Below are 14,655 nucleotides of genomic sequence, written 5' to 3' on the forward strand. Positions count from 1 at the left end.
TGTAGACCAGGCTGGCCTCGAACTCAGAAATCCGCCTGCCTCTGCCTCCCGAGTGCTGGGATTAAAGGCGTGCGCCACCACGCCCGGCCGAGAATAGCAAATTCTTAACATGGCCTTTTTATCAAAGATGTGGCCAAAGTTTGCCTTCCTTTTCACTTTTATTTTCATCCAATTTGACATAGGATGTTATTATTTTATTCTTATTGATTGATAAATCATAAAATTGAAATTAGATTTATAGATTTCTTGCAGAAAGTTTAACAGAGGCACCATTTATTTTCCTTGAAAAAAAAAAAAAAAAGAGCAGGTTTTCTAGAACAAAGTTGAAGTAGCCATGTTGGCTTTTCTTAATAGACCCTGAATCCCAAGTAATATATAAAATAGGATTTTGTTTAAGCAGTTCGTTCTGTAGTGCTGAGTGGGTGAAGAGATGGAACACCATAATCCTGAGCATTAGTATTTTAAGAGTCTTTGATGAATCACCCACACAAATATACAGTTTAAAATTACTTGATATTATGTGGTGGCACATGCCTTTAATCCCAGCACCTGGGAGGCAGAGGCAGGCGGATTTCTGAGTTCGAGGCCAGCCTGGTCTACAGAGTGAGTTCCAGGACAGCTAGGGTTACCCAGAGAAACCCTGTCTTGAAAAACCAAAAAAAAAAATTACTTGATATTGTCATTCTGGGATCAGATGGATGGCCTCCTGTATGTTGATTAAATACTCTCTGTGAGTAGTGTAACAGGCCTCTAGTCACTGTCTTTAGACAGGTGACTCACAACCGCCTCTAAAGTCCCAGCTACAGGGATCTGATACCCCTGGCACCTCCACTCATATGCACACATGTATGCACACACACAGTTCAAAAAGAAACCTTTAAAAACCTTTAAAAGAAAAAAATCATTGTGTGGCCTCACAACTGCCTGAAACTAGGTTCCAGAGATCCAACACCATTTGACCTCGGTGGACTGACACATGCATGCATGTGGTGTTGGTCAGATGGCTCAGTGGGTAAAAGCACTTGTGACTAACCCTAACAACCTGAGTTGAGTCCCTGACCCCTCATAGTAGTAGAAGAGACCAGACTCTTCCCCGACACCATGCGTGCCTACACATACCTACACATGCCTACAAAGCAATACATTTCCCCCGAAAGATTCTGGGTTTTACAAAAGTCTCATTATTCATTAAGATATATGTTATGTCGGACTAGTGACATGGTTTATTGATAGCATGCGTGCTTAACATACACAAAGCCTTGGTTTAAACTCCGCTGCTGCATTGACTGGGGATGGTGCTGTCTCCCTTCTGCCCTACCACTAGAGCAATGGAGGCAGAGGGTCAGAAACTCAAGGGCATCTTCTACTACAAAGCTAGTTGAGGGCCAGCCTGAGTTACATAAGCAGCCTTGTATCAACCAACAACAAAAAATATATGTGTTATTTATGTAGATATGGATGTAATCTGTGTGGAGTTTTTCTTATGAAAAAACTATAATTCCACAAGGGTGTGGATCATATCTGAAGATGCAGTGGGCTTTTACAGACTTAGATAAACTTTGACATGAGAGCATAATATTTTGTTTCCAGCTGAGACAGTTTGCTATAAATTCTGTTCAATTGTGTCTTTTCTTCTTAAGGTTTGTTTAAGCATCCTGAATACATGGCATGGAAGACCAGAAGAGAAATGGAACCCTCAGACATCAAGCTTTTTGCAAGTAAACAAAGTTTTATCTGACAAATTTACTTACACCCTAAGATCTGGGGCGGGGGGTGGGGGGTTAGTGACGAAAATAAACATCGAAAACTGTTTTAGAGGCAGGATATAATAGGTTAAAGTCTCAAGTTTTGATGCAAGATAAGCAGCCTTGTCAAGATCAAGTCGTTTCTTAAGTTCTTAAAGTGCAGTATGCTGCAGTAAGGCGATTTGGGTCTGTCTCCTGTCTTGTGAGTAGAATTTAATACACTATTGCTACTACACACTTCTTCATGTATGATATGGTACTAGTTAGAGTTTTTACTTAACTGATACCTAAAATTAATGCCCTGAAATTCATAAAATTTAAGAGTTGTAGTTTACTATCAGGGCATTTGGTACATAAGATTTAAAAATCTTCAAAGCTTGCATTTCTGTAAGTTAGTGAGTGCATAAAATCTATTGTATAATATCTTATTTCTGATCATGTTTTTACTTTATAATAAATAACTCAGACCCTCAGCTACAGGTAGAGTGTAAGCGTATCGAGGTATGTCTTCACTAGAGTACTGTCCGTTTAGGAAACACAGACACAGTACTTAGTCGCGGTTGTTATATTATACCTTGAATTCACATGTACTATTTAGTGCTTAAATGTTGTCCCCCTTCCCGGTTTCCCCTCTGCAACCCCCCATCCCATCCCCCTAGCCTCAATGAGGGTGCTTCCCCACCCTGGCATTCCCCTGGCATCGAGCTTCTACAGGACCAAGGGCCTCCCCTCCCACTGATGCTAGATAAGGCCATTCTCTGCTACATATGCAATTGCAGCCCTGGGAGCTCTGGGTGCTCCAGTTAGTTGATATTATTGTTCTTCCTATTATTGAAGGTTGCAAACTCCTTCAGCTACTTCAGTCCTTCCCTTAGCTCTTCCATTGGGGTCCCCATGCTCAGTCCAATGTTTGACTGTAGGCATCCACATCTGTATTGGTCAGACACTGGCAGAGTCTCTCAGGGGACAGCTATACCAGGCTCCTATCAGCAAGCGCTTCTTGGTATCATCAATAGTGTCTGAGTTTGGTATCTGCAGATAGGATGGATCCCTAGATGGGGCAGTTTCTGGGTGGCCTTTCCTTCAGTCTCTGCACTCTCCTCTTTGTGCTTGCATTTCCTTTAGACAGGAACAATTCTGGGTTAAAATTTTAAGTTTTTTTTTTTTTTTTCTTTTTTAAATGTTGTTTTGGTTTCAGTGTCAGTTTCTTGTTTGTTTGTTTGTTTGTTTGTTTGTTTGTTTGTTTTGAGACTGGTTATCACTATGTTACACTAGCTGGCCTGGAATTCAGATGTCCTCCTTCCCTCCTCTTGGGTGTTGGAGCTAAAAACTGTACCACACCTGACTGAAAGTAATTTGGAAATTATATTTGGGACTACAACAACTCATCTAAAAGCGATTTTTTGAAAATAAGTTGGGTCTTAAATTGTAGGCTTGTATTAAGAATTTGACTTAATTCTTTTCTCTGCTTTTGTAGAAATTGAATTATATACCCTATTCTTATAAGTAAAAGAGGAAAAATATTTTAAAACAGCAAATGAGCCAAACAGTGGTGGCACACGCCTTTAATCCCAGCACTTGGGAGGCAAAGGCAGGTGGATTTCTGAGTTTGAGGTCAGCCTGGTCTATTGAGTGAGTTCCAGTTCAGCCAGGGCTACACAGAGAAACCCTGTCTCGAACAAACAAACAAACAAACAACAAATGATAGAACTAACCATGTTTTAAAAGCTCTCTGAGGAGTCTCAGATTTGAAATAGAAGAAAACTCTCCTTTATTGACAAGTGGATCAAGGACCGCAGCATAAAGCTGTATGCACTAAATATCATAGAAGAGAAAGTGGGAACTATTCTTGAAAGCTTTGTTATAGGAAACAAGAACAGAATACCAGTGGTCTGCATAGCTCACTCCAGGCCAGCTAGAACGACACAGTGAGACTCTGCCTATAGGTAGGTAGGTAGACAGACCGACTGACTGACTGACTGATTGTTTATAAAACATGATATTTTTGTGTAGCTAACTTTGTAGAGTTTTTTGTTTGTCTATCATTTTTTAGGCTAGGGTCTGTGACTTTTAACTCACACCATCTTGGAGTTCACTGTGCAGCCTCGGTAGTGTGTATGGATATTTTGCCTCCATGTCTGTATGTCCACCACATACATATGCTGAGAATCAGACATGGGCCCTCTAAAGGAAAGAACAGCTCTCTCCAGCCCCCAATAGCAGTTTTATTTGTTTTGTTTTGTTTTATACCAGAAACTGTGGAAACATGCTTATAGAGACTCCTTGGAGGTGAGGATAGCAGGATAGCAGTTCATTTGCAGTAAACCTGTCTCTTAACAACTTTGGCTCTCCTCTGTTCCTCAGGTGTTGGTTTCTGTCCAGTCCCTTATATTAGTAGCTGAGCCTTACTTCAATGAACCAGGATACGAACGGTCTAGAGGCACTCCCAGTGGCACCCAGAGCTCTCGAGAATACGATGGGAACATCCGACAAGCAACGGTTAAATGGGCTATGCTAGAACAAATCAGAAATCCTTCACCGTGCTTTAAAGAAGTATGTTGGATAGAGTTAAGTTCTTCTAGACATTTGAGGCTAGGTTGTTAGTATTATATACTGCAAATTTACAGAATTGATATAACTAGCAATTAATCCTGATGTCATTAATAACAAAGTGCAGATAGTAAGGTTTAAAACCACGTATCCTGACAGACACCAGACTTTAAATTTTTCTCTGGAGCCGGGTGTGGTGGCACACGCCTTTAATCCCAGCACTCGGGAGGCAGAAGCAGGCAGATTTCTGAGTTCGAGACCAGCTTGGTCTACAAAGTGAGTTCCAGGACAGCCAGGGCTACACAGAAACCCTGTCTCGAAAAACCAGAAGAAAAAAAAAACTTTTCTCTGGCATGATTGTTTGCAGGTATACATTTGGTGAGTAGATATTTAGTACTGGCTCAGTGGGTAAAGGCCCTTTCCTTCAAGCCTACCCACCAGAATTGGATTCCTGAAACCACCTACATGATAGGAGGAAAACTAATGCCTTTGTGGTATACATGTGTACCCACAATAAAAAATAATGTAACTTATAAATTAAAAAAAAGTATTTAGATCTCTATGCAATCTCTTTTAAAGATTTTTTTTTTTTAATTTTGTGTGGGGTGGGATGTGTGTGCACATGAGTTCAAATGCCTAGAGAAGCCTGACTTAACAGGTGGGTGGGAGCCTACTGACATGGTGATGAGAACTAAGCAGATCTTTTGTAAAGCTATATACTCTGAGCCATCTCTTCAGTCCCTGAGTTCTCTTTGAAAGACAAAATGTTTTCTGCTGCCACTGTGTTGAAAACCTTTTTTCTTTCTTGTTGATTTATTCCCATTTGTTTTATGTTGCCTTATAAGTGTGTCCTGTGCTATCAGGATGGGATTACTTCAGTATCTGGAGTTAGGTATCCTTTACCATAGTGGAATTGAGTATTTCAGTGTGTGCCATCTGATGTCCCGAGCCGAACTTGTAATGATGGAGAACACAGGCAACCAGATTTTCTGGACAGATAAACATTGCACTGTCTAAAATTTTTGTTTTAGTAATGCCATAAACTTTGACTTTTTGATGTGTAGACATGCTCTGTTGTATTGTTTTTATTTTCAAGGTTATACACAAACATTTTTACTTGAAGAGAATTGAGATCATGGCCCAGTGTGAGGAGTGGATTGCAGACATCCAGCAGTACAGCAGTGATAAGCGGGTGGGCAGGACCATGTCTCACCATGCAGCTGCTCTCAAGGTGAGCTTAGTATGAAGTCATTGACTCAGGTGTCCCCAAAGACCTGAGCCCAAAAATGTGACAGGGTTCAGGGGTTGGCAAGGTATTGGGTCCATGGAGTTCATTTAGTTTTGTTTTAATTTATTTATTTACAACCCAGTACCAGCCCTTCCTCTCCTCCCAGTACCCCCTCATGTAAGTTCTCCCCCATCCCCCTTAGAAGGAGAAGGTCCCTCTGGGTATCAGCCCCACACATCAAGTTGTTGCAGACTAGGTACATCCTCTCTAACAGACAAGACTGTCCGTTTAGGGATGTGGGATCCACAGACAAGCAGGCAGGCAACAGGCTCATGGACAGCCGGTGCTCCAGTTGTTTGGAGTACCTGCATGAAGACCAAGTTGCTCATCAGCTACATATATGCAGGAGGTCTAGGTCCAGCCTGTGCTCTGTCTTTGGTGGGTGATTCAGTCCCTGGGAGCCCCCAAGGTCCAGGTTAATTGACTCTGTAAGTCTTCCTGTGGAGTTCCTGTCCTCTTCAGATCCCTCGATCTTTTCCCCAACTTTTCTGTAAGATTCCCAAGCTCCATCTGATATTTGAGTGAGTCTCTGCATCTCTTTTCCATTGGCTGCCAGGACAGAGGACAGTTATGCTAGGTTCCCGTCTGCAAGCATGACAGAGTATCATTAATGGTGTCAGAGATTGGTTCTCACCCATGGGATGGGTCTTAATTTGGAGCAGTCATTGGTTAGCCATTCCCTCTGACTCTGCTCTATCTCTGTCCCTGCACATCTTGTAGGCAGGATATATTTTGGGTTGTAGGCTCTGTGGATGGTGTGTTGTCCTTATCCTTCCACTGGGAGTCCTGCCTGGCTAAAAGAAGCAGCCACTTCAGGATCCATATCCCCTGTGCTAGAAATCTCAGCTAGAGTTACCCTGTTAGACTCTCTGAGACCCTCTCTTCATCCCAGGTCTCCGGCACATCCTAGACATTGTCACATGAGTTTTGTCTTTAATCCTTTAGCCTTACCTTATGCCTCTTGCCTTTCTTAATTTTATTCCTTGCTATTGGTATGAAGAAGGTACAAGATGGAGGGCCTCTAATAGCTGGTTGGGAATAACCACTGTGAGAACAACAAGATTTGTGGAAGGTAGGCAGTTGTTTTTACTTGAGCATTCCCTGAAGGAAATGAAGATTCAGTGGCTTTGCAGAATTTTTCCCATACGTGGGAATCATTCTTTGTACAGCCACCCATTTTGCTACTTCCAAATAATCATTTTATTGTTTGGTCCTTTTATTCTCTGCCAGGTATCTATCTGCCTCCTGTGCATGCAGTATTCTCCATCTCTCCTGCCTCCTGTACATGCGGTGTTCTCTGTCCCTCCTGGTTCCTTTCCTCTTTGTTTTTCAGTCCTTGAAAAGATGGAAGTGGTCAGTTGTGGTGGCTTACACCTTAAATCCCTGTACCTGGCTGGGATGGGTTCCCAGATAGCCAGTGCTAAGTACTAAGACCCTCTCTCAAAACAAATACATAGCTGATAATAAGAATGCTAGTTTTGAGCCAGGTGTGGTGGCGCGTGCCTTTAATCCCAGCACTCGGGAGGTAGAGGCAGGCAGATTTCTGAGTTCGAGGCCAGCCTGGTCTACAGAGTGAGTTCCAGGACAGCCAGGGCTATACAGAGAAACCCTGTCCAAAAAAAAAAAAAAAAAAAGATAGTTTTTCAGGTGTGTTTTCTTTATTTTTCCAGTACAGAAATATTTATGAGTGACAAATAGTATGATATCTGGGATTTGCCTCCAAATAAGGATGGATGAACTCAGACCAGCTAGGGATTGGTAGTTACTGAAACTACCAAGGTTCTGGATCCATGTTCATTGATTTTTCTACTCTGTCACTCTTTTATCCAGTTAAGGTTTTTACATTATGGAGACTTTAGAGCCACGACTGGCCATACGTGTCCTCCGTCCCAGCACTATGCATCTCTGTACAGGTGTACAGGAGGGTAGGAACTCAAAACTACCCTTGGCTAGTGAGGCAGCTGTTTGAGGGGAGAACACTTTGCTTGATCTATGCTAGTTCTGTTATGTCTAGTACTGGAAGCCAGTTTGTGTTCTGTACCTAGCAGGAGCAAGGACTTGTGCATGTATAAATGTGTAGGTCTCTTCTCTCTCCTTACACCATGCCTGCTGTCTCCTCTCCACTTTTGTTTCACTCTAGGTTCACTGCTGGGGGCCTTCCTCAGCCTGACACCCACTGAGGTTACTCATGACACCCCCACACACACACACACTTACTCATGCTTCCCTCTTCTAGTCATCATAAACTGTTCTCTTTCTCCCTGTTCCTTGTTTAATTTCTTTTCTCTTTTTTCTGAGATCCAATTTATATCTGCCTCCCTTTCTCTTGTGGTCGTTGGGCTTGAAATGTTAGACATTTATTCATAAGACAAACATGATTCATAAGACAAACCTAAAAGTCATGGATCTGAAAAAGGGACTGGTAGGGATGAGGCAAGTTTGATAGGGACAGGGGGGAGGGGGGAGAGAACATCGGGACTCGTACATGCATGAAGTTGACAGAAAAACAAAATCAATCAATCAGTTAAAATGGGATTCTTCAAACCCGTTTCCTTCAGCGTCTCCTGACTTGTGTTACTAATGGTTTCTCCTAGATGCCCTCGTTAAACATGGAGAGCAAGACTGTGCCTTCTTTTAGATCGATTCTTTCAGCGTTCTACACTTAATTTCCAGACTGCCCTTTTCGCTCAGATATGTAGCTATTGCTTAACTCCCTTCAACTAGTTCATGTGCTAAGTGGGAGACCCTTCGGTCTTATCTCTTCTTCCTGGTGCTCACCAGATTGCTACTCCCTGGATAAGTGTTCAGCTGCAGCTTTGCTCACATATCTCTTCACCACCTGCAGTCTAGCTGTGACTGCTGCTCTGCTCTGTCACTTCAGCATTGGCTTTTACTGAAATCATTTTATTGTATTATTTTGAAGGATGTTTTTTATTTTTGTTTGTTTGTTTCCTTTGTACTCATGGCTGGCCTGAATCTTTTTTTTTTGTTTGTTTNNTTNGTTTTTTGTTTGTTTGTTTGTTTTTTGTTTGGGGTTTTCGAGATAGGGTTTCTCTGTGTAGCCCTGGCTGTCCTGGAACTCACTTTATAGACAAGGCTGGCCTCGAACTCAGAAATCCGCCTGCCTCTGCCTCCCAAGTGCTGGGATTAAAGGCGTGAGCTACCACGCCTGGCGGCTGGTCTGAATCTTAACTATGTACACCAAGATGCCCTCAAACTCAGATTTGCCTTCCTCTGTCCCAGTGCTGGACTTAAGAGACATGAACTACCATGTCAAACTACTCTATTATTTTTCTGTCACTCTGACTTGCAAGTCCTTTATTTCCAAACTGGTGAAGGTTTTTATTCTTTTAACTACATTTTTGCTGAAGAAGGCTGGTCAAGGATGGACGTATAACAGCTTGAGTTCCTAATAAGAGTTCTAGTTAGTATACCTCTACTCCCAAGTTCTCATAAGAGTGGGATGTTTCTTTCTCCTTTCTTAGTCAGGATTTTTATCACAGTGGAAAGAAATCAGTGCTGGAGAGTTTTTAAGTTTCAAGTATGACAATACACTTTAAACCCATGTAAGTGGCTGATAATGTATGATGGTCTCAACCTTTCTCTCTCCATTCCACCTTCATCTAGTTCTCAGGCTTCACACAAGAGTGTCTGCATTGTGCCCCTTGCCCTTGTTTAGTTAGTGATTACCAGAGCATCTTTTACATGTAAAGATTGTTCTGTGGAAACTGCATATTACATGTAACTGCATAGTGCGTAGTGGGGCTTCCGGATGGTTCAGTGACTAAGGCATTTGCCACCATGCCTGATGACCTCCACCACGCCTGATGACCTGAGTTTGATCTGAGACCCATGCGGGGCACAGGAAAAGACTGCTTCAAGTTGTCTTAAGTCTTCTCCGTGCAGTGCCTATACAAATACACCCTCAAAATCAATGTTTTTAAATTACTAAATTAATTTTCAAAATCAGCTACTTTTAGTCATCATAAACTGTCTTTTGAAAGACTTCAGTGTGCTATTTTCATTCATAAGCATCCAATCACTCTGAGCATCTTATATTCTAAGGTAAGATGTGATAACACAATTATTTAGTCTCTAGATATTATTTTTTCTGTGTTTAAAATTTTAAACTGAATGATAAAATTACTTCTCATGTTTCTTCTGAGTTAGAGCGAAACAGTGTAGAAACTTTTGCCAAGTTTACAGGGGGCCCTGCTATTGAAACAGGCTCGTTTCCATTTGCAAAAATAGCAATGTATGTGTGGGCTGTATTTTGTAGTTTAGGTTTTTGTTTGGTGGTTGTAGATTATGTGGTGTGTAGTGTCTTCCCCCACCCACCCTCTAAGTACTAAAGGTCAAATCCAAAGCCTCGCACATGCCAGACAAGTGCTCACTATTCAATCAACACCCAATCTGGGTATATTTTAGTTTGTGCAGTTGTCCTTTTCAGAGTTGGCTTCTTGAACAGCACAAAGAATTACTGTCTTTAATTTAAAAGAATATGTATATCAAACTATTGATGTTTGTAAGTCATTGGTGATGCTGATCCTGTGCCAGGGTCTGAGGAACTATACTGTGTTCTTGAGGAGGGGGAGTTTAGTCTTTTGTACCTGTATAGAATGTTACTTTGAACTTCTCAGCATCTGGAATTAATTTTTAAGTTTAGGAATTTTGCCTGCATGTATATGCATATAGGGGGTTGTAAGCCCTGGAACTTGAGTTACAGACAGGTGTAAATTACTATGTGGGTGCTGGGAATTGAACCTGGGTCCTCATGAAAAACAGCCAGTGCTCTCAACCTCTGAACCATCTCTCCAGCCCCTAGTTTGGGGATCCTTGAGAGTTTTGTTTACTGTGTGTTTTAAATGGTTGCCATAAGAAGACAGTAAAGATTTGTACACTTGATATTGAAGTCTGCTAAAACCAAGTTGTCTCAGTGATAGGCAGGAATCACAGTGTTCACATTTCTGATATTACAATTTTCTCCACCTAGCGCCACACTGCTCAGCTCCGAGAAGAGCTCCTGAAACTTCCCTGCCCTGAAGGCTTAGACCCAGACATTGAGGATGCCTCCCCGGTGTGCAGGGCCACAGCAGGTGCTGAAGAGACTCTAACCCACGACCATGTCAACCCCAGCAGCAGCAGAGACCTCCCCAGTGACTTCCAGTTATGAGCTGCAGTGATGTGGATTTCGTAGACACAAAGGCTTCGAAGCACAAGCCAAATATGTCAATATTTGTATGTAAGAAACTAATTATGTAATAGGTAATGAAACTGAAACTATACTATGCCCTTAAGGAGATCCAGTTTAATTCAAGGTGATCTTTGATTTACCTGTACAAGAGTGTAAACTTTTTTGTGCTTTTATTTTTCAATTGTGAGAACCACTGATTGGTATGTTCAACAAATTTGTGTATACAAAAAAATGGATAAATCACTGATCTATAAGGGAAACTACCTTAGGAAAGAATGTTTACTGAATGTTTATCTCTTTTTTTTTTTTTTTTTTTTACTGTAGAGTGAGAGGTTGTTAACAAAGAATATATATTGGTCATTCTTACAACTACTATTTAAAGTCAGCAACTTTTCACTGAATTTGATAGATTTTGTTTGGCCATATCTTCATGCTCATATTTGATTTCTGAAGACTTCCTACATACACTTTAATAAAAGTTAAACAGACATAGCCCCCTCTTTTTTGATTTACTGGTACATTTTTAAGTAATAAATCTGCCATAAAATGCACTATAGCTGGAGACTTGCACTTGTATGGATGAATTTATTACATTCAACATATTTAATTTTATGCCTTCTAAGATGCAGAAAAAAATAAATGAACATGATTTTATTCTATGCCAAACATTTGGGCCTCTGAATGTATCCATTATTTGAATTTAATATATGAAAAGGTATGGTCAATTGGAAAAGTCGCTTTAAACTGTTTTCCTCAAGGGCTCCTCTTACTCCTGGACTGTGTGGTTCTGTTCCTGAAGTCACATGTATGTATCACCACGGAGGCTCTGTAGAGGAGAGAGGCTGGGCCTCTCTGGTGCTGTTACAGTACATTCTGTACCTGCCATATGGGCTCGTTTTCATGCAAATTCTTCCTAGAGCCAATAAATAAAAATGTAGGTGAATTAGTATGTCGTGTTTCTAAAATAGTTGCCATGGTGTGCAATGGTATTTCTACAGGAAAACTTTTTGAGACTTGAGCGTGGGAGAAACGAGGATGTTTTTGTAAGACCAGTTATCGTAAAGAAAGCTGAAAGCTGCACGCAGTAGCACACAGTTATAATCCCAGATGGGACAGTCTTTTCTTCACATTTCACGATACAGCAGGACCAGGGCTATGCAGAAAGACCCTGTCTCAAGAAAGCAGAAAAAGGAAGAGCTGACGTGACTTAATATTTGTATAGAGGTGGCAGCCTGGCATGGTTCCTTACACATCCCTGCCTGGGAAGATTGAGGTATAGAGTTTGTTCTGAAAATACAGTATGAGACCCTGCCTCAAAAATTGGGGTAGGGAGAAAGAATCACAATTTTAAGTATTGAAGATGTAAAGAAAAACGGAAAGCAGAGTTAAGGAGCATGTATGAGGCCCCAAACTCTGTAAACATCATGAGCAGAAGGCAGCTGGGCAAAGCAATGTCTGAAACAATTGTTTTAAAAATACAGTTTGCAGTTAAGCTGCACCAAAATGACAAGGTGGTAAAGTAAGTGTATGTCAAGAAAAACGTTGTGTCATATGCAGACATGCTAGGTAGAATCTACATCTAAAACTGTCGTTAATAGGAAGTTAACACACTTAAAGGTGGCCCAGTGGATGTGAAGCAGTTGCTGAGCTAGGCTGTCAGTTCAGATCCTCCTAAGTCAGAGGTCTGAATGGACAGTACCACTCGTGTCTCTGCCTGAAGAACAAAGTTCAGTACCAGGACCTACATGGGAAAGGAAAAGAACCAGTTCATCTAAGTCGTCCTCTGTCCTCCACTCTCATTCCCCACCTCACACATCTCTAAAAGATCAAAGCTGGATAGGGTGGCCTGCATTTTTAATATCCCAATTCCTATTGCGGATGGGAGGTGAAGACCAAAGAGTCACCCCACTCAGAAGGTGGCGGGTTGGGTAGCCTTTGTATATATGACAAAACTGCCCAAACAGTAAGACCTGAAAGTAATACTTAAAAAAAGATAGTTGATGGTGGCACACCCCTTTAATCCCAGCGCTCGGGAGGCAGAGGCAGGCAGACCTCGGGGTTGGAGGCCAACTTGGTCTGCTTAGTTCTGGGACAGCCAGGGCTACACAGAGAAACCCTGACATAGGGAAAAAAGAGAACTGCTTCTGACCTTGTCACAGTGTGTGCACATGAAACACAGAAAGTAAGTGTGCGTGCGTGTGTGTGTGTGTGTGTGTGTGTGTGTGTGTGTGTGTGTGTGTGTGTTTCCTTTGGTTAGTGTTAGTTTGGTTTTGTGTTGTGTTTCTAATTTGGTATGAATGATAAAAACTACTGTCAAGTCCATTTTTTTTTCATCTCCCCTGATTGTTAGAAATGGGAAAGTGTTAGAAAGCAGCAGTACCATTATCAGAGCCAGTAAATGATTTACAAACCCCAGAAGGCAGAGGCAGCAGGTAAGATAGTTCAGTGGGGAAAAGTGCCTATTGCCAAGCTTGACAACCTGAGTTTGGATCCTAAATGGTGGATGGAGAGAACCACCTTTCATTCTATGGTTTGTGCAGGCATATCAAGGGTTGAGATAATGGGGAGCAGATTACATTGAGATAAGTGTATGTGAGATCCGGCCCAGCCCAGGAACATTCAAGTGTTCTCTTTGTGTAAGGTATGAAGACGAGGCAACTGTGGTAAGTTCTTTTGAGAGTTATTTACAAGGGTCTGTTGGGAGCATGGGGAGAGTTGTTTAGGACTAATACTGACAGGTATCGAAGTAATGTAAGCAGGAATACTGAAGAGTGCTGATAAAGTGTTGGAGAAGTAGCTGCTGTCAGGCTGTTGGGCATCCTGAGTAATTTGGAAAGCTCTCAGGCAGCTTTGACTGGGGTCATAGCATTCTGCCTACTGCTGTGACTCCAGAGTCTGTGTGATAGATTATCACCTTAGGCACAAAGGGTGGACAGGAGAAGGTACTTGACAGAGCTTGGAGAAAGGCATATATTTGTTGATAAGAGAACAAATTCCATTTCTGAGCTGAGAAACTAGAGTAAAGAAAGGGGCAGAGCAAAACAGACCATGTGGTTCGAAGAGTATGAAGAACTTTGGGTAGTGGGGATGGTATAAACTAGTTTAAAGCAGTGGGTTTCTGATCTGAAATTACCTCTGTAGAAGTTGTGTCTTATGCCGGGTGTGGTGGCGCACGCCTTTAATCCCAGCACTTGGGAGGCAGAGGCAGGCGAATTTCTGAGTTCGAGGCCAGCCTGGTCTACAAAGTGAGTTCCAGGACAGCCAGGGCTACACAGAGAAACCCTGTTTCCAAAAAAAAAAAGCAAAACAAGAAGTTGTGTCTTCCTCTGGTGTGTGCCCCACCCACCCACCATCATGCCTGTTTGCAGCCCGGTCTCTACCATTGAGCTATATCCCAGCCCCAAAGGAATAGCTTGTTCTTCACAATTTTTAGTTTTTAAAGGCAAGAAAAAGACCATTGAGGAGTAGCTGCCAGCAGCAAAGAGACCTGGAAAACCATTACAGCCCTCTCTAGGGGCTTGAAACAGTAGAGTGCTGAAGAGCACGGACTGCTTTTACAGAGAGGACCAGGGTTTGATCCTCAGCACCACCTCGGGGCTCACAGCCATCTCTTAACTCCAGTTCCAGGGGATCCAGTTCTCTCTTGCGGCCCTTGTGGGCATACATGGTGTATATACTTGCCTGCAGGCTGACACTTAACACATATAAAATTAAAATCTAAAGTAGAACAAAATAAAAATTTTCTAGCATCAAAGTCAAAATCTTGCATCAGACTAAGGTATAAAATGATTATTTTTTTGGTCGTTGTTCTCTAATAGGTTGACTTATGTGGGATAAAATTAACTGAGGTGAGATATTCTAGTTAATGTGCCTGATGT

The 14,655-nt window shown here is 41.8% G+C and overlaps 1 protein-coding gene across 1 annotated transcript in view; it reads left to right on the forward strand.

Moving 5' to 3' along the window:
• Positions 1 to 11,723, forward strand: part of Birc6 (baculoviral IAP repeat containing 6) — a 178,633-nt gene extending 166,910 nt beyond the window's left edge. Inside the window, exons 70-73 of the mRNA XM_029531207.1 lie at positions 1,591 to 1,718; positions 4,110 to 4,298; positions 5,392 to 5,526; positions 10,577 to 11,723. Coding sequence (XP_029387067.1) covers positions 1,591 to 1,718; positions 4,110 to 4,298; positions 5,392 to 5,526; positions 10,577 to 10,756 — 632 coding nt within the window. The 3' untranslated portion in view covers positions 10,757 to 11,723. The remainder of the gene's footprint in view (positions 1 to 1,590; positions 1,719 to 4,109; positions 4,299 to 5,391; positions 5,527 to 10,576) is intronic.
• The last annotated feature ends 2,932 nt before the right edge of the window (positions 11,724 to 14,655 follow it).

This window comes from Mus pahari, chromosome 18 (genome assembly GCF_900095145.1).
Source record: "Mus pahari chromosome 18, PAHARI_EIJ_v1.1, whole genome shotgun sequence".
Taxonomy (NCBI): Eukaryota; Metazoa; Chordata; class Mammalia; order Rodentia; family Muridae; genus Mus; species Mus pahari.